Consider the following 23,556-nt stretch of genomic DNA (forward strand, 5'->3'; position numbering starts at 1 on the left):
GACTCGAAATTTTTATTTACTATTTTTAAGTAATTTGTAGGCTTAATCTCAGTGATAGATGGTGGCTAGCATTGAAATTCAGGACACACGTTTCGTCCTGTTTGGGACTCGTTAGCTGGAGTCACCTTCATCCGAATGTTGTTGTCCATTCAGGGAATCAAAATCAGTACAGTTCACTTCCACTACCATCGCGTTATCTATCTAACAAACCCATTGAACAAGCTAGTGAATATCTGGAATCAGTAGCTGAGTGGGTAGTGCGATGGCGCTTGAAGTGAGAGTTACTGGGTTCGAGTTGCAGAATGAACATCAACTCGGATCCAGGTACATCCAGCTGACGAGTCCCAAATAGGACGAAACACGCGTCCTGGATTCCACTGCTAGCCACTATCCACCTCTACATGTAATGCTTGTGATTTCATGTAACATCGAGGCAATCCTCATAGGATACACATCTGCCAATAAGAGACTGAACAGTTACAGTCCTAAACATCAATTGGAAAACCTAAACAACCAATTCAAAAAAAAAGAATTATAACTTGCAAGCTATTTAAATAAGAATTAAGTAGTCTGTTAATAAAACTAAATAAAAGTTTAAGTAGTCGAAAGAGCTGTTATTTGATTTAAGTTTACGTAGTCAAGTACCATCTATTGTGATTTTCAGTATTGACCAAAAACCGTAATTAGACAACAGAATAAATGAAGTAAATTTATTTGAAAAGTCAGGATTTTAGAAATGCTACAGTATGCTAGGAATCAATTGGTGAAGTTGCGCTCCTAAGCTAAATTGTTTCGTTGTATGTATCCGTTGTTATTCTGGACCAATTCGTCCGGAAAAAATTTCAGAGAAGTGAGCGATCCAAATTTCCATTCACAGGACTAACAAATCGTTCTATCAACCATGATTTTGGCCGATTACCGTCAACCTTAGTTTTGTCATCTTTTACTTGTTTATCAAAATAATCAGAATGCGATGTAATATTAAGGTAGAAAAAGCTTTTCCAAGTGCATACAGAATCTTCATCGAGACGATAAAAGGAGCAAGATTGCACCTTCACTATACATCAGACGTCATAGCGATCGATTTGAACAAACCATATCCACTTTTACCCTAATCCACGATTAGACCATTCTATTCGTAATCCATATGATCTTGTCAGCTGCATTCATAGAAATAATACTCTACGAAACCAAAGTTTTACTGTGGTGATTAATTTAAATTGATATTGATCACTGAAACATAGAACAAAAACGGACATCTGTAGATTGGGAAACTATCAACTTCATCAAGTTCGTTTATAAACCTTGACGTTGATCGTTTGTAAACAACCAAAAATTTGAATCACTTAGGTTGAGGATAATATTGCAAGTAGCTTTGTTCGAATATAGACAAGATTTAGGAGAAAGCGACACATTACAATGGTAGTTGTTAGATTGCCAATAACGATAGTAAGTTTAGTCTTGCTGTGGTTTGAAAACTACCTGAAATTTATAAATCACAATCCAACATAAAATGGAGTTCTATTTGAGCAACAGGAAGTTTCCCAAATCTCAAATATAAGGTAACAGAGTTGTGCATGCTGACTGCCGAGGAGTCCCATACTAGAATGAAACGACCTTCCAATGCTTCCAAGCATTTAATGGTAATCTAGCTGAAATCAATTAGTGATATAAAGTCTATGAAAATATTTATAATCCCTACAAAAAGTCACATACCAGTAGCAACGTAAATCTACCCATCTGGTTTCGACTTGTTCGACAATAATGCAAATTTAAGTAATTATGAAACTAATTGTGAATGCTTAACTCAATTATTGTAGAGTGAAATGGATACGGTGGAAAGTATTCGAAGGTATAAATTAATAAATGAATGAATTAGAATATGCAGTTTACGGACTGTTGATAGTAGAATTGATGAAATACTTAAGGAGCAGTTTTGTAAGTCCTACTCACTGCCTTCTCGGGGCATTACTGTTGTTTACGAAATTGAGAGTACGAAAAACGAATGTCCGGCTCTTTAACCGGGTTGGTGGACACGGAAAGTTCACCTAGGGGAGTTGGAAAAACCTGATTTCAAACCAATGTTGCATATGAGCTCCAGTATCCTGAAGGAACAAATGGCGTATGAATAAATCGTTGGTCACCGGCTACCATGTGACTGCATCTCCTCACGATGATCCACTGCCTTGTGGATCACATCTTTAGTCAAAGGCTCCGGGTGTGGCCCCCTAAGAAAACCACTTGCTTTGGTTTGGGCACCCGGACAGTATCACAGCCGTCACACAAATCGAATGAGATTTGTGCGGCGCATATTTATCTAGTGCTTCCTTCTACCAATATTTATGTGTTTAAATAAATAAATAATAAATAAGGAGCAGTTTAATACTACTGATAACAGGTGTATTAGGTTGTTGAAGGACTGATAATAATAGAATTACTTAAGAGTAAAGAGGCATATTAAAAGTATATAAGAATATTCTAGTAAACGATAAAGTTTATGAACGTTACCTTCCTCACCCTTGTATGACCTATTTCAGTGACCAAAGCAGAGAGGTAGGATAGATGAACTTCTTTTGTGTACTATCGTCGGGCTTCTAGACATGGATTGTTATAGATTCAGCGGTATACAAAAGATGAACCTGTAAATCATATACGAAATTTGATGAAAGTTTACCAATAAATTTTAAATATTTAAAGAAGTCAACTTGATATCCTTTGTCCATCAACTGAGCAAGAAAAGAACTCTTAACCCCCTTTAGTTGTCCTTTGCTTAACTAGAGCAAATATGATGACGGACTGTAATGTATGCTTAATTATTTAGCATATAATAAACTATAGATAGAAGAATATTGCTCAATTTGCAAAGCATTATAAGCCTTCAAATATTAAATAATAGATTTTGTAATAGTTTAAAGAAGTGATGGAAACTGGCAAAATAAGAACAATTGATGAGTGATATGTATGGAAGTGATCTGTCCACTTGCTGGACTCATAGAAGATGAAAAGAAAACAAGTTATAGAATTAGGAATGAAGTTATTACCATGATAAAAGGAAAGTTTGCAAGTAAATCAATTTTTCTTGCTTAATCCTTTCCAGCCAGTTTGCTTAACTCAGTAAGTAATTCATATCAGGGACTCTGGTAAGGATAAGTAAACAAAACTGATGAATTGTTAAAGTTGAAAGCGTGAGTCAATTGAAACTAGACCACCAGGGAAAACTTTGAAACACTGGAAGACCTTTTGGTCCTATTGTGGCATTCCTTAGCAGTGCTCATCGACTCGCGAGATTCGAACCCAGGACCTATAAGTCTCGCGCCACAGCACTTAACCGACAAACCACTGAGCCGGCATCTGAATTGTTAAAGAATAAAACCATTTGTTGGCTTTTATTTAGGTCTAATTCATATAGTTGAGTAATTTCATCATTCTTTATATAACTTAATTTTGAAAGTTGTGATATATCAATAGATCATCGGTAATTTATCCAAACTATAGTAAACTGGCTATTCAATGAAAACTCGTTGTTGTTACTCAGATTTCATTATCACTGTATGTAATATCAGTTCATGACGACTATCATCAATTATATAAACCCTGTATCTACTTGTTAAACAATAAAAACTTTAAGGAACTTTAGTTGAATTTTACCAGAAGAAATTGAGAATCAATGGAAACTTTGGAAGATCAAAGGTATTTTGAGGAATAGAGACCAAATAGAACTTACTTACTTACTTATTTACTTACGCCTGTTACTCCCAATGGAGCATAGGCCGCCGACCAGCTTTCTCCAACCCACTCTGTCCTGGGTCTTCTTTTCTAGTTCTATCCAATTTTTCTTCATTCTTCTCATATCTGCCTCCATTTCTCGACGTAATGTGTTCTTTGGTCTTCCTCGTCTCCTTTGGCCTTCAGGATTCCATGTGAGGACTTGACCTTGTGACGTAATTGGGTGATTTCCTCAATGTTTGTCCTATCCACTTCCACCATTTCTTCCTGATTTCTTCCTCCGCTGGAATCTGGTTTGTTGTCTCCCACAGTAACTTGCTGCTGATGGTGTCTGGCCAACGGATCCAAAGTATCTTGCGTAGACAACTGTTAACAAACACTTGTATCTTCTGGACCAAATAGGAACTATAATGATAATAATTAGTTTAGATCTAGCCAAAGACAAAAATAGGACATAATCATTTTATCTACATAGATCAAACCTTAAACGCATGAGTACTACAATATCCTACTGATGACACAAGTGAGGAACGAAGGAAAAAAGTTTACAGAATATCAATAAAACCTTGCGAGTACGGTTTCTTTTATAGGTGTGATAATCATTTAATAATTTTGTTTATTATGAATCAGGATTCAAGTGGACAAACTGGATGGTTGTCTTATATACAATCGAAAATTAGCATTGAACACACTGGATAGTATATACTTGTTGCGTGTTCGCACGTTGGGATTACCAATTACGTAGTGGCGTGCCTCGTTAATTGGTCTTCTTGATAACCGATATTATACCGATCTTAACGGTGTATAGAGTCAGAAGACAAAGGGAAGCGGCAACTACATTTTTATTGACAAATAACGTAGAGCAGAAAGCTTTGAACACATGAGCAAGTATTAACGGGCGAAGCATACATGACACGTATTGGAGATGGCTGGTAAGCCAACTCATTTTAAGCTAGCGTTAATCAATATTTATAGTCAGACAAGAATAAATGACAGACATGTGATAAATAGGATAAGAAGGGTACACACAACTACGCTCATATAAAAATAGTCAGGGTTAATAAGTGAATAATTGACAAGATGAAAACATGGCTCATAATGAACAGGTGAATTGGCCTGGCCAGAAGTTAGAATAAAGTATATGAGCTTAACATATAAACCGATACTACATACTAATCGGTTTTAAACTACTCACAAGTAAGTGAATGAAAACCACTTAAATATTTAGAGTAGAAAGCTTAAAATTGTTTTAATATATTGTCTATGAAAAACATATAGAAGTTTTGTCTGTAAAGGTCATATATACTCTTGAAACATAAATCCTTGGTGAAGTGTGCATGCATATCATGAATTCATATAAATCCATACAAGATCTATATGGTCTCATTCATGCCTGTAAGCATCAATGTAATCTTTGTTGTTAAACTGAATCCATATATTATTATTTTTGGTAGAATATAGAATTCTCAGCACAAAGTAGTCCAACAAGTTTCCATTTCTTACTTCTTTGTCCTTCCTGACTGTAAATATTGAGTGATCGCCAGTTAAAAGTTAATAGTCTAGTCAATCGACATCTGGTTGATGTACATTCTCTTCACTGAATATTGTCAGCAACCACTATTTCTCTGATTAGGCCTTTTGTAACCTTTACAATAAAAGGTTGTACACTTTTTAGAAACGCACCTGAATCGGGTTGTGCGATTAATGGCCATAATGATGCATTAAAACAAACACAATTAGATAACATGTTGAAATATCTAGATGACAGGAAAAGGTAGCCTAGATATTTAAGCAGGCTGCCATATGACTGAGTGTGACGTTTCATCTATGAAACTTTTCCATGTATATAGATGCCAGAATGTAGAAATGCTTTTTCATACATTATGTTAAATTCATCACGGTATAAAAACTGCCAAAAGAATACATTTCCATTTTTTTAAAAATTACACCCATTGTTTACATCCTCATACAAACGTATGAAATAGAATCTCTCTCGACATTTCGTGCTTAGCTTCTAAATACTAGGGTGTACGAATAGGATAACCCGAAATAATCAATACAGAAATGAAATATGAGATATATTTTTATCAGAAGGGGTTTTGTGGAGATTTTAGTAATTTTAATAGTTGAGATCATGAATCAATTGAAGTTAGAAAACCATGGAAGACCTGGAAGCACTGGACAGGCGTTTCGTCCTATTGTGGGACTCCTCAGAAGTGCGCATCCACAATCCCGTCTCGCAAGATTCCAACCTAGGACCTATCACTTTCGCGCGCGAACACTTAAGCACTGGACCACTGAGTCTGTCGGAATCCAACAGTGTTAATGTCTAAGTTCAACCAATCCACGAAATTGAGCAACCATTTGACCATTGTCTTCAGCGAGTTGATATCTCACAACAGAGCTGATTGAACTCCACTGGTTATTGCTTCTCACCAGAACTCCTAGAAATACCCCATGGAGCCAGCCACTAGTGAGCATATATATATATATATATATATATATAATCATATTTCCTCCTCCTCCTCCTCCTCCTCCTCCTCATCATCATCATCATCATCACCAATTGTTGAGATTCATTTTCACGTTCATGATTCTAAATTGATTGTACTGCAAATATAAAGTAACAAATTTTACATTTTCCTGAAGGTGAATAATCGTTGTTTTAAAATAGAAAGTTCTATTAATATTTCGGAACATTTCAAATCATTGCATACACGGATATACATATATATATATATATATATATATATATATATATAGAGAGAGAGAGAGAGAGAGAGCGAGATAGGTAACAGATATCTAGTCTATCTAAATAATCTCCATGGTGACTGGTTCTGTAATTGATTTTCTATTGTAGGTTGTATCATTTTTCGATTATTTGATCAAACATTAGTAATACCTTGATATTTGAAGGTGAAATTCTTTTGTAGTTAGTTTAAAATGGTTTGTCTAATGTTTCGATGTAAGTAAAACAAAAAAAAAATAACGTAATAATGAATGACGTACTGGTAATATTGATGAATCAAGTGAATAGTGAATATCTATTTCTATCACTTGTGGTTAGTCATAAATAAGAAAAGTAATCCTGAATTTAAGTTGAGAGATTTTGTATCTATGTGATTAACATTGTGGATTTGTATCAGATTGGATGACGGTTCTGTTGTAAGCTAAAGAGTCTAAGTATATGACCAACCTCAAATGTCTTATTACTGCTGAGGGTGGGGAGTGTCCGCTGTCCCCCCGCGAAATGCTCTCACATGGTTGCACGTATAAAGCCACTGTCAGAGAAGTCCTATTCACTGCCTTTTCACATCGAGGGTGTGATACACGGAGTTGAGAAAATGAAAAGTGAATGTATGGAGCTTTAACCGGGTTGGTGGATATAGAGGATCTACCTAGGGGAGTTGAAAAGCCTGGTGCATAAGGGCACCAGAATCCTGATGGAAACTAATGGAATATGAACCTTAGGTTGGTTATCGGCTACTATGGAACTGTACCTCCTAACTTTGCTCTACTGCTTTGTAGACTAGACTTCAAGCTCAAAAGCTCTGGGAGTGGACTTCTTAAAAACCATCTGCTTCGGTTTAGACGTCCGGGCAGTATTCCAGCCTTCAAAAAAATCGAATGACTAAGTGTGGCACATATATATTTTGGTGCCTCCTTGTACCAATGTCTGTGTTTAAGTAAATAAACCATTCAACAGTGCATCAATCCAACTCCTTGTATATGTGGATCATTTTCTTCTTCATGACCGGAGTATAACAGAAGTTCCCCTGAAGATAATCATGGTTGTCCAACATGCGTCCAATGTGTTTCGCTGATTCCAAGCATCTCCAGGTTGTATTTTCTCATTTCTGCAGCAATTTGAAAGACTCTTCCGGTCTCCCACATTGTCCGGACGTTCCATGTACCTAAAAAAATTGTCGCTCTGGTTGCTAGAAGGTGCATCAGCTTCATGACTTCCGAAGAAACTCGGCTTTCATCATGAGACGTCATAATTATTCCTTCAACTACCAGGGCAGAGTTTAAATGGTTTGAATTGTTTTTTCTGGTTAGCGTTTTTTGGCGAGTTGGTTTTCTACGGGATGTGGTCGCTAACCCGACGCCCGACCCTCCTCCTTTATCCGGCCTTGGGACCGACAGTAGCCCTCTGAGGAGCTACAGGCGGAGTTATTTGAAACCAAAGTTGCTTAAAAGTGAATATAATGTACTTTACCTTGTAACAATCAATTTAATTTTATGAGTGATAGACTATGCACTATTATCTCAATGTAATATATGGATTGATTCATCCTTGTAGGAGACTCTCCATCTCAAATTCGTTACTCGAACTGAGGATCATCGTTCTCGCGCGCGAACGTTTAACCTCTAGATCCCGCTGATCCGCCATCCAACTGTGTTAATGTCTAACAAATGTAGCTCAATCCGTATCGAGTAGAGATAGGTATCCACCTCAGACAATGGATGAATAATTGCTCAAGGTCATGGATCGACTGTAGTTGGACATTAACACTGTTGGATGCCAGCTCAATGGTCTAGAGGTTTAGCGTTCAAAAGTGAGACTGAAGGCCCTAAGTTCGAGTGCCGCGTGGAAGATCGTGGATGTACACTGCTGATGAGTCATATACTTGGACAAATCGGCCGAGCAACGTTTCAAAGTTTTCAATGGTGTTCTAGCTTACATAAACTCAGGAGTTCAAATATATTCATTGTTGAGTTTCGTTTCAATCAATTATATATTTCATGTTCATTGTGTGATTTTAAAATACTCGTTCTAAAATTAAATGAGAAAGTAGATTAGCTGTCTACTGTTCCCTGGTATTAAATAGTTTATTAGTAGTATGAATGTTATTGTGGAATGAGACATTCAATAGTACTGCCTTTAAATGCTTCTGTTACTAAGCTGTATATTATTGATTTTAATCAATAATAATAATGATAATACACACACATAGAAACCAATTCACTTTACTTTTTTTGTTGTAACATAGTTACTGTAAGTACCATGTGTATAGTATAGTGATAACCATGTTTTTATTTTTTTTATTTTTTTGGTTTTTGCCTTAATTTATTGCTAAATTTATAATTAATTGACATATTACGTTACACTCACTCACACACACTCACCCCCCAAACACACCTACACCCACAGACACACACACACACATTCACATATACACATTAGAAACTCAAAAACATACAGTGTTTTGGTAGTTGTAGCCTGATTAAATTTTTGGTAATCTGTAATTACTCCTCTTTATAGATTTGATCATACTATTTTTAATTGAGTGTTTTGTTACTATGATTCAATCATCAATTAGTTACTATGCTTATTGTTTAAGTAATATACTATTATTATATAATAACAGTTTAAACTAAATAAGGTTCCATTGATCATTTCACTAATCTCTAAGTCATTTAATCACCAAGAAAAGAAAGAAAAGAAAAAAGAAAAAGGGAAAAGAAGAAACAACAATGAAGCTCAAGCTGACGCAACAATTTTGGTTCTATGTCTTCATTGTATTAAATTGTTTCCTTGGAGTAAGTTGTTTCGTCTCTTTTTCCTTCTAACCTCTTCTATTTAGGTAACCAGCTTCATTTTATTTGTATTAAGTATTAAAGCACAAGATCATTTATTTCAATATAAATTAATTATACAATATACAATACCAGCTATCTATCCAACTGGAATATTCACCGGATGTCTTGGTTTAGTTACTACATGTTTAGGATTTCTTGGAATATGGAGAAAAATCAATATTTTTTATATTTTAGTAAGTAGTATAGTAACTATGGGATATATCTATATAATCGATTACATTTTAGCATGTTATTTGTTTGACCATAGCAACAATAATTAATCTATGTATAGCTGTTGTATCGGTTATCATTGATGATCAAGTTAGTTACATGATTGATTGATTGATTGAATATTTGAATTTATAGTTTTTTATTAATGCTAAAGAAGCCTTGAATACTACTCTTAAATATTATTATGAGAAGAATGAATATGGAGATGAATTTGATAAATTACATATGACAGTAAGTTATTCAATGTTCAGATAATCTTTAATTGTGATATGGGTTTGTTCTCTGAGCTGAATGGTTTGGTCATGGAGCTCTACGACCAAACCCACATCAAAATCACCTACCTGAGCTACAAATCTTCTCTACCATTTCATAATCTTTAATTGTTTGTTTGTTTTTTCTTTGAATAGTTCTTCTGTTGTGGAGTTAATTCATATGCTGATTTTAGAAAAGCTAAATTATTGATACCATATTCGTGTAGAGTTGGTCAGTTTGTTTATGCAAGAGTAAGTCAATATTTATTTATTTAATTTTTTTTAGTTTTATGGAATAAGTTTATTTTAAATTAGACATTGACACTGTTAGATGGATACTCAGTGGTTTAGAGATTAAGAGTTCACTTGCGAAACCGAAGGTTTTGGGTTCGAATCCTGCATGCGAGATCATGGATAAGCGCTGTTGAGGACTGCCATACTAGAGCGAAACGGTCCTCCGGTACTTCATATTACTGCCACAAAAAGTCATTTTGATTTCATCTTATTTATAAATATAACTAGTGTAGTAACAATAAATGTGGCAGAACAGTATGGATTCTTTTCAGATTAGAAAATCTCCAGGAAATAAAACAATTCATGCTGTTCTCAGAAGGGGGTTTTGTGGAGATTTTACTAAATTTTTAGTTGAACCAGGTCTGTTGTGAGATATCAACTCACTGAAGACAATTGGTGAACGGTTGCTAAATTTAGTAGATTGGTTGAAGTTAGACATTAACACCGTTGGATGCCGGCTTAGTGGTTTTAGAGGTTAAGCGCTCGCACGCAAGACTGATAGGTCCTGGGTTCGAATCTCAAGAGGCGGGGTCGTGGATGCGCACTGCTGAGAAGTCCCAAAATAAAACGAAATGGACGTCTAGTGCTTCCAGGCTTTCCATGATGGTTTAGCTTTGATTGACTCATGATTTCATACTGTTTTGTAATGTTTGTTATTCTTGTTCTATCAACACCAAAAAACTATAAAATAGATATTTGTTCATTGCTTTCTCACAATTCTTTCTATATACTGGACATCATATCTTCGACACTGTGATACATGGTTGATAGCTTCAGTTACTGTAAAATGTTTGCAAGACATAGGATGATCTTCATCAATAACGACGTTGTTTTTCACCTGGTAAAGTATTACTCAACCGTATGGTAATTACAAATAATGCACTGAAAACTACTCAATGGGTTCATTAAAACAAAACGAACATGTTTGTTAATAGATTCCACTATGGTTTATTGATTAAAGAAATCTAATCAATAATTTCCAATAGTATCTCGAACGTTTTACTATAAATGAAGAAAGGTCAATCGAAATGAAGTTTCCCAATTACATTGATACTCTCAGGCTTAATAATAGAGAAATTTTATGTACTATATATACAGTATGAGTGATAAAATAAACTCTAATTTGATGTGAAGATTCCTTCAGATCGTTTAGAATACTCTTACTTATTTATGCCTGTTACCCCTCGTCGAGGAGCAGAGACCGCACACCAGCATTCTCCATCCAACCCTCTCCCAAACAATCCTTTCCAGTTCTTTCCAATTAACATTCATCCTTTTCATATCTGCTTCTATTCACCAGCGTAATGTGTCCTTTGGCCTACAGATTTTCCGCTTCCCTTCACGAATCAAAGTTAGGGATTGCCTCGTGATGCAGTCTGGTGATTTCCTTAATGTATGTCCTATCCACTTGCAACATCATTTCCTAATTTCCTCTTCAGATGGAAGCTGGTTTGTCCTCTACCACAGTAGGCTGTTGCAGATGGTATTCAGACAGTGAATGTTGAGTATTTTGCATACACAACTGTTTATAAATACATGTACCTTCTTTACGATGGATGTAGTAGTTCTCCACGTTTCAGCTACGTACAGAATATTTCAGGGAATATTTGTTATTTTATTGTCATTTTATAAATTATAGGTAGTTATGATAGTAGATGTCAAACTGGCCTATGCCATAGGAATTGAAGTTTAATAATAATATGTTCAACCTTTTGACTAAATCGATCGTTAAAACTATAGAAATTACACTGTAGTCAGTGTGAATAGATACAAGGTTTTATGATGAATTGTGTTTTTTCCAAGTTCCTCGTCAACTTTAAGAAGTGTTGAAATGGATATTATATGCATGAACATCAATTAGCAGTCAAACTCCATGACATGTCTTCACTCATATCAATGCACATGGACAACTACGGACACACATTCGACTGGAAAAATATGGATATTTTGGATAGAGGCAATTCCAAAAACACCAAAGAATTTTTAGAAGCTTGGCACTCAGGTCAATCAGTAATAAACAAGCACATTGAAATCAATCCAATTTATCAACCAATCAGGAAAATTATGCAGAAATATAGGAACAAAAATCAAACCAATGCGAGATACAACCAAAACAAAGAAATAAACAATGACAGATTTAAGGTCAATAAGAACCAATCAACATCGAGGTCTAAAGGATAAGCTGTGAGTTATATGTGAAGAAATTCAAAAAACTTCACTTCTACTTGAAGTTTGTGTTGATGATGTCGTTCAGAAGGACAATGAAAGCTCCACGACCAAACTGTCCAGCTCAGAGAACTGAACTACATCAAAAGAAAAAGAATGTACAGGATATGTCAGCTGTTAGAAACTGGTTAAGAATGTAACATAATCAATTTAAGTCAGAATAAATTTATTCTTTTTATGAATCTGCCTCTCAAGTTGTCCAAAATCTTATTCTTAAGTTGACTTTAACGGTAAAAGCTCACTATGCATTCAGATTCTGATAACTAGGCAAGTAATATTTCTATAATCATCAGAAACAATGAATCATCATTCAATAGATCATGCTATTGGAACTTTTAAAATCGTGTTTCAGCATTTATTGAGCTCTAGTAGATATAACTTGGAAATCAACATTCTATGAGAATTTAATTTGTATTTCTAGAAATCATTTGAAGTTTTCATCTCTATGATTACTTACCACATTTTATTCATGACTACTTAGATAAACGAACTCCGCCTGCAGCTCTTCTAGAGTTACTGCCGGTCCCAAGCCCGAGTAAAGTAGGAGGGTTGGGCATGGGGTTAGCGACCACATCCCGTAGAAAAACTAACTCGCTAAAAAAAACGCTAACCAGAAAAAAATAATTCAAACCATTTAAACTCTGCCCTGGGAGTTGGAGGAATAATTATGATGCCTCATGATGAAAGTCAAGTTCCATCGGACGTCATGAGGTCGATGCACCTTCTAACAACCAGAGCAACACTTTTTTTACTTAGATAGTCGAACCATAAGCTTTTATCTATGCAAATATATTAGTTGGACTATTTAATATACATCAACATTTAGTGTAATACTCAAAGGAAAATACTTTTGATCACTCCGTTTATCAAGTAACGAGAGAACTAGATCACATTATGAACTTAACCGGAAAAATCATTAGGATCGTAAATTGAATACATCAATATTGATTACTTTGAATGAAAATCAGGATGATACAGAACGTTGTTATCTATTCTTTAAGTTAAATTGAATGTATTAAAAACTAAACATGCAAACAATTTACTTCAGTATTGTATTTCAAACAGAATATATTAATATTGGTAGTCAATTTTATAGACAATATAGAATGCATAAATTTCAACAACTCACACTAAATTAGTTAGATCAATGCACAAAAAGACTAAATAGCCCCCGAATACCCTGGTATGGCCGAGAGTGGAGAGAGTCCGCTCTCACACTCGATATGCTCTCACATGGCCACGCGTATATAGCCTCTGCCAGGGAAGTCCTACTCGTGGTGGGGGTGTTGTTTACGAAGTTGAGAGGATGAAAAGCGAATACCTGGTGCTTTAACTGGGTTGGTGGACACGGAAAGTCCACCTAGGGGAGTTGGAAAACCCTGATTCTAAACCAATGGTGCATATGGGTTCCAGTATCCTGAAGGAACAAATGGCGTATGAATAAATCGTTGATCACCGGCTACCATGGGACTGCATCTTTTTACGATGGTCCGCTGCCTTATGGATCAGATCTTTTGGTCAAAAGCTCAGGGTGTGGCAACCTAAGAAAATCACCTGCTTCGGTTTGGGAACCCGGGCAGTATCATAGCCTTCACTCAATTAAATGAAATAACAATTTTTTGTGTGGCGCATATATATTTGGTTCCCCTTTGTACCATTATTTATGTGTATTTGAACTTTTATTACGATCAAACCCTTGTAGCAATTAGAATCGGTTTTACCTAGTCATATACACAATCATCTTTATACATAATCTTTTTCTTATTGTATAAAAATAAGGAGTATATTTACTCATACTCCATAAAAGCTTTCCTTTTTTGATGGAGTTCTGTTCTCTTAGCTGTATGGTTTGATAGTGAAGCTTTCATCGTCCTTCTAAACGACATCATCAACACAAACTTCGGGTAGAAGTGAAGAGCACTTTTGGTTTTAATTCCTACATTGGAATCGTTATCTTTTATTGGATTTTACAAACGTTTCACTATTATTGTTATTCACAATTTCTACATCGTATCCAGTGTTAGCTAATACGTTCCTAGAAGATAATTTGACTAAATGCAGATACAGCAATATGACTGATGTATCTTATTGATGGAAATAATGGTATTCAAGATGAAGATGTACGGATAGATAGACAGATAGATACTCATTGTTTTATTCTGAAACTTGACATGAATATGTATTCCTATCTGATATGTATATAGTTACTTATATAACACAAAATAACTGTCAGCTGATTTTTATTAGATAAATATAAATCTGTTGCTGAGAAATATGGGTCTTCTGGAGTCAACATCGGTATGTTACTTAAAACTAATACAAGGGTTAAAATAGATTCTAGTTGAACGGCTACATGTTATCAGTTTCCCATAGTTTAACCAATTTCACATCTCGAACGTCCTTCCAAACTTACTTACTTACTTACGCCTGTTACTCCCAATAGAGCATAAGACACCGACCAGCTTTCTCCAACCCACTCTGTCCTGCGCCTTCCCTTCTGGTTCTATCCAGTTTTTGTTCATTCTTCTCATGGCAATCTCTATTTATCGGCGTAATGTGTTCTTTGGTCTTCCTCGTCTCCTTTGACCTTCAGGATTCTATATGAGGGCTTTTCTTGTGACTCAGTTGGCTGCTTTCCTCAATGTGTGCCCAATCCACTTCCAGCGCTTCTTCCTGATTTCTTCCTCCACTGGAAGGAATCTGGTTTGTTGTCTCCCACAGTAACTTCTTGCTGATAGCGTCTGGCCATCTGATCCGAAGTATCTTGCGTAGACAGCTGTTAATAAACACTTGTATCTTCTGGATAATGGCTTTCGTAGTTCTCCACGTCTCCGCCCCATACACTAGAACCGTCTTGACTTTTGTATTGAAAATTCTAACCTTGGCGTTCGTTGACAATTGTTTTGAGCTCCAGATGTTTTCCAGTTGTAGGTATGCCGCTCTTACTTTGCCGATCTGCGCCCTCATATCTGCATCTGATCCACCGTGTTCATCAATGATGCTGCCCAGATATGTAAAAATTTCCACATCCTCCAAAGCTTCTCCGTCCTTCCACACTAGTAATCTTGAATTAAGTTGGATTCATGTTATTCTGTGACGATGCTTATTCACTCTTTATTTAAATTTCACATCTGCTTTGATGTAACTCGCTAATTATTTACTATCATCATAAGTCAAATCATTGGATGATTTTAGCTAGACCATTGCTTAAAACCGATTAGGACTAGACAACTATTTCGTCCTAGTATGAAACACCACAATAGTGAGAAGTCACGAATCAATCATAAGGTATTGAACCTAGAACTTTACGTTACATCACGAGCAAGCGCTCAACTTCTATAACCTTCAATGGCCTGTAGATAATTGTTATGTTCAACCTAACCGAGACGATCAATTTATCGAGATCAGTTAAAATAAGTCAAACATCTTAATAAATGAGTCAATTAAAGCTAGACCACCATGGAAAACCTGGAAGCAATGGAGTGCGGGATCGTGGATGTGCACTGTTAAGGAGTCCCATAATAAGACGAAACGGCCGTCCAGTGCTTCCAGGTTTTCCATGGTGGTCTAACTTCAATTAACTCATGAATTCAACTATGAAAAATACTGAAATCTCCACAAAACCCCTTCTGATCATCTTAAGAAACTCAAATAATTGATCTTCATCGAGGGTATTACTATGGAATTTATCGATTTCTTTCAGACTTTTCATTAAGATCAATATAAGGTTCAAATGAATCAGATACGTTATGATCCATTCTACTTAATTAACCAAATTTTTGTATTTTTTGTATTTTTTCTTTTTTTCTATCAGGGTTGCTATGATGAATTAAGTGATTTCGTACAATATTACATAACTCTATTAACATCCATTTGTTTTATTACATCATTTATTTATATTGTATTCATTGGTGTATCAATTCTGAATCTTCATAAATCAATAAAGGGAAAGAATCCATCTTCTTCATGATAAAATTCAAAATGAGAATTCAACTTAACTACATTCATTTCATTCATAATAAATGACATTCAGTTGTTACTATGGCAACTAAATAACAAAATTTTTTTTTAAAGAATAATTTAGTTTTCACAAACTGAAAAATGTTAATTGTAAAATTGAATTTTATTTTTCGTTTTTTATTCTTTGAGGGACACCAGAGAACGTCAAATGTACTACTTAAAAAAAGGCAATATATTAATATATCTTGAGTTTTATTGACTATTAAATTAAGCTTATAAGGGATGCGCACTGCTGAGGGGTCCCATAATAAGACGAAACGGCCGTCCACTGCTTCCAGGTTTTGCATGGTGGTCTAGCTTCAATTGACTCATGATCTCAACTCTATAAAATTATTAAAATATCTGCAAAACCCCCTTCTGATAATGATCATATGGTCACTAGTGACTGGCTCCATGAGGTATTTTTTACTGGAGTTCTAGTGAGAAGCAGTAATCAGTGGAGGTCAACCAGGTCTGTTGGGAGATATCAATTCATTGATGACATTGGTGAATGGTTTCTCAACTTTGTGGATTGGTTGAAGTTAGACATTAACACCGTTGGATGCCGGTTCAGTGGTCTATCGGTTAAGTGTTCTGGCGCGAGACTGGTAGGTCCTAGGTTCGAATCTCGCGAGTGCGGGATCGTGGATGCGCACTGTTGAGGGGTCCCACAATAGGACGTAATAGCCATCCAGTTCTTCCATGAAACGGCCATTCAGTGATTCCAGGTTTTCCATGGTGGTCTAGCTTCAATTGATTCATGATCTCAACTCTATATGCTTATAAGGGTTTAGATAAATATACAAACTGTCTAATTTCATTGTTTCTTACTCAAACTACTTATATTTTCATCATGATTTTTGTTAGGGAGAAAAAATGTGAACCAAACTGTTTCACGATAGAATGTTAAATAAGAAACAAACATTCATAATTGTATAAGAATGTTATCGCAATTATTATTTACTTACACCTGTTACTCCTAGTGGAGGAGCATAAGCCGACTAGACAAGACAGTTCTACTGTATAGAGCTGGAACATGAAGAACTACAACCATCGTCAAGAAACTACAAATATTTATAAATAGTTGTCTTAGAAAAATACCCTACATTCACTGACCGGATACTATGAGCAACAGTGTTTTATGGGAGAGGACAAACCAGCTTCCCGTTAAAGAGGAAGTTAGGTAAAGACGTTGCAAGTGGATCTGGCACACATTAGGGAAATCACCAAACTGAATCAGTGGGCATTCACTAACTTGGAGTTTTGGAAGGAAGCGGAAAATCGGAAGGCCATAGAACACATTGCACCGGGAAATATAAGCAGATATGAAAAGGATGAATGTTAATTGGAAATAACTGGTAAGGATTGTTTGGAACGGCATTGGATAGAGAATGCTGGTAGGCAACCTATGCTCTTCCACTGGGGATAACAGGCGTTAGGAAGTAAGTTAGTAATTGAATTATATATTTACTGCTCAGTCAGTCAGTCAGCTACAACGTAGGACCAGGCACATATATGCATCTGTCCAAGTTGCCATACCTCGTTAGCACAACAAGATGAACATCGGATTCATAGAAGTAGCTAATTTATTGGAGATGGTATATAAAAGAAAGGTTGTATATAAGGATATAGTATAGGAAGTAAGACAGATATGAAGCACTTTTAATCTCACGGTTTAAGGGAAGACAGGGAGTGTATACACCTACGCCATGATGATCGATTCTGAGCCATGTCACCAGAGTCTCCAACCATTGATTACGATAGTCACGCGGACCCCAATCAAGTAGTCTGCATCTACCAACATGGCTCAGACTAGAAGTTAGTGACTTCAAGCACTGATGCCACGTTTTGGTTTGGCCGCCCCTAAATCTCTTCCAACCATCCCCTACACTAGTCATCATAGAGCGTCGTGGTAATCGGTGTTCAGGCATACGTAACACGTGGCCTAAATATTTTCTGCTGGTATTTACATCTCCTGTAAATCAAATAGTTAGTAACAACTTCAATATTCTTTTTGATATAATTTCGTTACTATGGTCTATATGTATTATAGATTGTTATTCAAGCCTATTTGATGACGTTCATATTCCATAGAAAAGAAAAAAAAAGAAAAAACATTTTTCACATAGAAGTGAGTAAACAAAAGACAATACAATTTTTGTCTGTAATTACATGTTTTATGAAAACAAAAAAACAAAACAAGAAAAATATTTTTTTTTGGTAACCAACGTATATTGATTATTGAGCAACAAAGAAGATTGATACAGAATAATTGGAATTTATTTGATTTCATTAGGTTCTCATCGGTTGCTTACTACATATTTAACAGTTAAAATCAATGTTATGACAGATAATGACATACTGATATCATGGGGACCCTGATATATATACAACAATGATTAAAGATGAATAAATGTATTTTAATGTAGCCTCCAAATGTCCTGATACGGTCGAGAGTGGGGAGAGTACTCTCTCCCTCTCGAAATCCTCTCACATGGCCACAAGTATATAGTCTCTGCCAGAGAAGTCCTACCCACTGACTTCTCGTGCCACGCGTGTTGTTCACGAAATTGAGAGTACGAAAAGCGAATGTCCGGCGTTTTAACCGGGTTGGTGAACACGGAAAGTCCACCTAGAGGAGTTAGAAAACCCTGATTCCAAACCAATCGTGCACATTTTCTCCAGTATCTTGAAGGAATAAATGGTGTATGAAAAAAATCGTTGGTCACCAACTACCATGGGACTGCATCTCCTTATCATGCTCCACTGCCTTGTGGATCAGATCTTTAGGTCAAATGCTCCGGGTGTGGCCCCCTAAGAAAACCACGTGGTTCAGTCTGGGCAGCTGGACAGTATCATAGCCCTCACAAAAATAAAGTTTAGGAGGGGGAAAAATTCCAGAACACTGAAATAATAATTAAAACTCGTAGAATTATCAAACATTAGATGATTGTGTAATGAAGCTACTTAAAATAGATTAATGATAATAAAGAAAGATATGACTTGAAACCAGTCAGTTATGAATTGAAGAAAAATGACAATGATGTAATTTAAACTTCAGAAAGAGTTGAAAAAAAGAATGATGTAATAAATAAAAAGGGGGGTTTATGTTACCATGGCAAAGAAAGATTTGTTACTGTCTCTTTTTAGATATATGATTGTTATCGCTTCGAAAGTGTTTTTATATATCTTTATAAATATGAATCGATTATTGATAGTATGATTAACATTGTGTAAAGAAGGTAGACAATCTTTTCAATTTATGAAACCTTATAAGCATACATTGATAAAATAGTAATCAAATTGCTACATATTTTATTAACTTGTACATTCACTAGCTATTTCCTGGTAAATAAGTCACTTAATTACTTACTTACTTACTTACGTCTGTTAAACCTCTTCGAGGAGCATAGACCGCACACCAGCATTCTCCATCCAACCGAGTCTTGAGCAATCCTTTCCAGTTCTTTCCAATTAACATTCATCCTTTTCATATCTGCTTCTACTTCCCAGCGTAATGTGTCCTTTGGCCTTCCACTTTTCCGCTTCCCTTCCGGATCCCAAATTACGGCTTGCTTCGTGATGCAGTTTGGTAATTACATTAATGTATGTCTTATCCACTTCCAACGTGTTTTCTTAATTTTCATCTTCAGGTGGAAGCTGGTTTATCCTCTTCCATAAAACGGTGTCGCTGATAGTGTCCGGTCAGTGAATGTGGAGTATTTTGGGAAGATAACTGATTATAAATGCTTGTACCTTCTTGACGATGGATGTAGTAGTTCTCCACGTTTCAGCTCTGTACAGTAGAACTGACTATCTTGATATTCGTATTGAAGATTCTCACTTTGAAATTAGTTGACAGTTGTTTTGAGTTCCATATGTTCCTCAATTGTAGAAATGCTGCCCTTGCTTTGGCAATCCTTGCCTTTACATCTGCATCAGATCCTCCTTGTTCAACAATGATGCTTCACAGGTACGTGAATGTTTCCACCTCTTCCAGAGTTTCGCCATCAAGTGTGATTAGCTTGATGTTCTCCATGTTGTATTTGAGAATCTTGCTTTTTCCTTAGTGTATGTTGAGGCCTATTGATGCAGAGGCTGCTACTACATTTGCTGTCTTCGTCTGTACAAAGAACAACGGTGTATTGATAATCATACATTAAAAAAACAATTTATTATCCATAATGGACACATTTTTTTCTGGAAAGATTCATTTTCATAAGATGAAGTTGGTAACCCTAAGATCAACCCTACATATTTTACCTAAGCTTCAGACAAGCATCAATTCTAGAAGGTTTTAAGATGGAGTTCAAAAAGACTATCGCTTAAGAAACCTACTTTTGACACAAACAACTTTAGATTTCATGTATTCAAGCCTTCATAAATGATAAACACATCGATATCTACTTTGCCGTCTTTAAATTCCTATTCATCCTTATTCCCTGGAAATATTGATTAATAATCATTTCAATGGAATAAGATTGATTAATTTAATATTCATATGATGTTTTATAAGTAGTATACAATCAATAGTATGTTTATAAAAGTGAAAAAAAGTACCAGTGGAATGTTACATACCATTTTTTACAACAAAAGAAATGAGAAAATTGTCAAGCTGATTACCTAAAATGTTACAAATAACATTCATAATCAATAGGGATTCCGTTTGAAAAAGAAAACAGTTTAGTTGTTATGTAGATCATTTACAGCTGATGATTATGATGACGTAATGTTTTGTTGTAGGATTTGATTGTACATAATTATAAAACTACTTAGACAGACATCTGATCAACTAAAGAGTTATTTTAACAAAGTAAAAAAGGACTAATACTTTAATGGTTGCTTCTAGTTGAAAAACAAAATCAAAATTTAATGTAATAAGCATCGAAATAGCCGTCCAGTGCTTCTAGGTTTTCCATGGTGGTCTAGCTTCAATTGACTCATGATTTCAACTATATATAATAAGCATCTGTTAGCGTTGAGATTAATTTCAGCAACATCTTGTATTATTGATCAAATAGGATTTGAAAGTGTTAACCTGTTGGTGATATACATCAGATCAGATGATAGAGCACTAGTATACAACTATATTGCACTGAAATATCTCACTTCGAAATATGGTCAACATACCTAAGGTTGACTTTGTTCTGACAATTATATGTAAACGAAGATAATTATACTGAGAAAAGATACAAATGACAATAACTCGTGCCCTGACGCGAGACTGGTAGTTCCTGGGTTTCGAATCTCGCGAGTTGGGATCGTGCATGCGCACTGCTGAGGATTCCCACAATAGGATGAAACGGCCGTCTAGTGCTTTCAGGTTTTTCATGGTGATCTAGCTTCAATTGACTCGCGCTTTCAATTATGAAAATACTAAATCTCCACAAAACCCCTTCTGACTTATTTACTTCTTATATTAATTGTTGTTCTGGTTGTTAGAAAGGACATCGGCCAAGTGACTTCTAAAGCATATCGGCTTTCATCATGAAACGTCATAATTCAACTAGATGAGGATCCTTCAGGTCAGAGGACAGATTTTAAATGGTTTTATTTGTTTATTCTGGTTAGTGTTGCTTCAACAAGGTTGTTTTCTACGGAATGAGGTTGCCGACCCTATACCGAACGCTAATGCTTTATCCGGACTTAGGACCGACAGTAACCCTAGAAGAGCTACAGGCGGAGATTGGATTAATAATGAACGTACATATATGCTATTTTATTGGAACAGTGGTAATATTTAAAAGAATAACTAATCTTCCACTGTCCAAGTAGCTAATCTAACTGAATCAAACTGGACTGTTCCTTTTGCAAATTTCAGTCAATCATCTCAGACTTCACTATTCCTTCATTTCCACAGCAATCATTCACTGTTCTAATTCTTTTTTCTTTGATTTTCTTAACCTTCTACCTCCAGGCATTTCACTTTCAATTGATGATACATACTACTTATATCTATCAACATCAATAGCATACACCATAATATTTATATGCTAAACATCATGTTTTAATTATTAATGACTTATTTTTATTTTATTTCAAAACAACCAAATTCAAATATATGTTGCGTAACAGTATAAAAAGTCATGTGCCAGTTTGAATTTCTTTTCACAGGGCACCAAAGAGTAAACCTACTAGGAGAATAGGAACAAGCCTGATGTAAACTGAACCTGCAGAACAATGAATAAAACTATTTTGTAATAAGTTTCTCTTCTTTTTACTTGAACTGCGTCTTTCAATTTTAAAAATATATCTGTTGTGCCAGTACACCTCGTTAGTACTTCAGAGGAGTTTATCGGTTCTGACGGTTGTGTTGTTGTTTCAGATCGCTCCTGCTTCCAAATGAACGCTAATATATCACGTGCTACAGTTGTGAATGAAAAGCCCTAAGTATCAATAATGAATCAGAAAATGTAAGTAAAACAACATAATCATCACTATGAAACCAGTATCAAAAGATGTGAATATAGCGAATCCCTTCTGATATTCATGTCTATCAGTTTACAAAATGATAGTGAATTATTCAATAAAAAAAATTAGTTCAGATGTTACACGAAAAAGGGTATCAAATAGATTGAAGCTAAAACGGAATTTTTTTGGGTTTCGTGGAGATTTTAGTAATTTTATATAGTTGAATTCATGAGTTTGATAGGTCCTGGGTTCGAATCTCGTGAGGCGGGATCAAGGATACGCACTACCGAGGAGTCCCAAAATAGGACGAAACGGCCGTCTAGTGCTTCAAGGTTTTCCATGGTGATCTAGCTTCAATTGACTCACGTTTTCAACTATATAAAATTACTAAAATCTCCACAAAACCTGATAATGATTATATGCTCACTATGGACTGACTCCATGAGGTATTTCCTGGAGTTCTAGTGAGAAGCAGTAACCATTGGTGTTCAACCAGGTCTTTTCAAATTAGTGGAATTAAAACTCTCAATGTCTATTTTACATTTTTCTCTTTTTACATTGATCTTACTAACTGTTGTCATGATGCCTGTGAGATGGATCAATACTCTGAATTTAAATAAAGATAGAACAAATATTGATGCAGAATAATATGAATTCATTGTATTTCGTGGTTTCTCATCAGCTGCTTACAACCAAATATGCATTAGAGTTTTATCATTGGGGTAATAAATAATGTGGAACAATTGACATAATTGAATGTAAAGGATTGGAATAACAAAAGTCATCGATGATAACTATATATATGGGCAAGGAAAGGTCAGAGGTTATTAGGTAT

General features: G+C 35.5%; 1 protein-coding gene across 1 annotated transcript, besides 1 other annotated feature; it reads left to right on the forward strand.

Annotated features, from left to right (window-relative positions):
- Positions 1–5,607: 5,607 nt before the first annotated feature.
- Positions 5,608–5,679: a sequence feature (Short protein (Smp_197720, CCD59138.1) was converted to a misc_feature.).
- A 3,314-nt stretch (positions 5,680–8,993) lies between these two features.
- On the forward strand, positions 8,994–16,519 carry Smp_099770 (tetraspanin, putative). The gene is made up of 7 exons (XM_018791282.1): positions 8,994–9,070; positions 9,114–9,270; positions 9,315–9,503; positions 9,556–9,630; positions 9,676–9,771; positions 9,948–10,043; positions 16,126–16,519. The coding sequence occupies exons 2-7, from the start codon at positions 9,205–9,207 to the stop codon at positions 16,279–16,281; spliced, it is 678 nt and encodes a 225-aa protein (XP_018645497.1). The 5' UTR covers positions 8,994–9,070; positions 9,114–9,204; the 3' UTR covers positions 16,282–16,519.
- Positions 16,520–23,556: the final 7,037 nt, after the last annotated feature.

The sequence above is a fragment of the Schistosoma mansoni genome (assembly GCF_000237925.1).
Source record: "Schistosoma mansoni, WGS project CABG00000000 data, chromosome 3 unplaced supercontig 0105, strain Puerto Rico, whole genome shotgun sequence".
In the NCBI taxonomy this organism is placed as follows: domain Eukaryota; kingdom Metazoa; phylum Platyhelminthes; class Trematoda; order Strigeidida; family Schistosomatidae; genus Schistosoma; species Schistosoma mansoni.

Coding starts and splice junctions, on each gene's coding strand:
- Smp_099770 (XM_018791282.1), top strand. CDS start 9,205: ATGAAGCTCAAGCTGACGCAACAATTTTGGTTCTATGTCTTCATTGTA. Junction 9,504..9,555: donor TCAATATTTTTTATATTTTA/GTAAGTAGTATA, acceptor ATTACATTTTAG/CATGTTATTTGTTTGACCAT. Junction 9,631..9,675: donor CGGTTATCATTGATGATCAA/GTTAGTTACATG, acceptor TTGAATTTATAG/TTTTTTATTAATGCTAAAGA.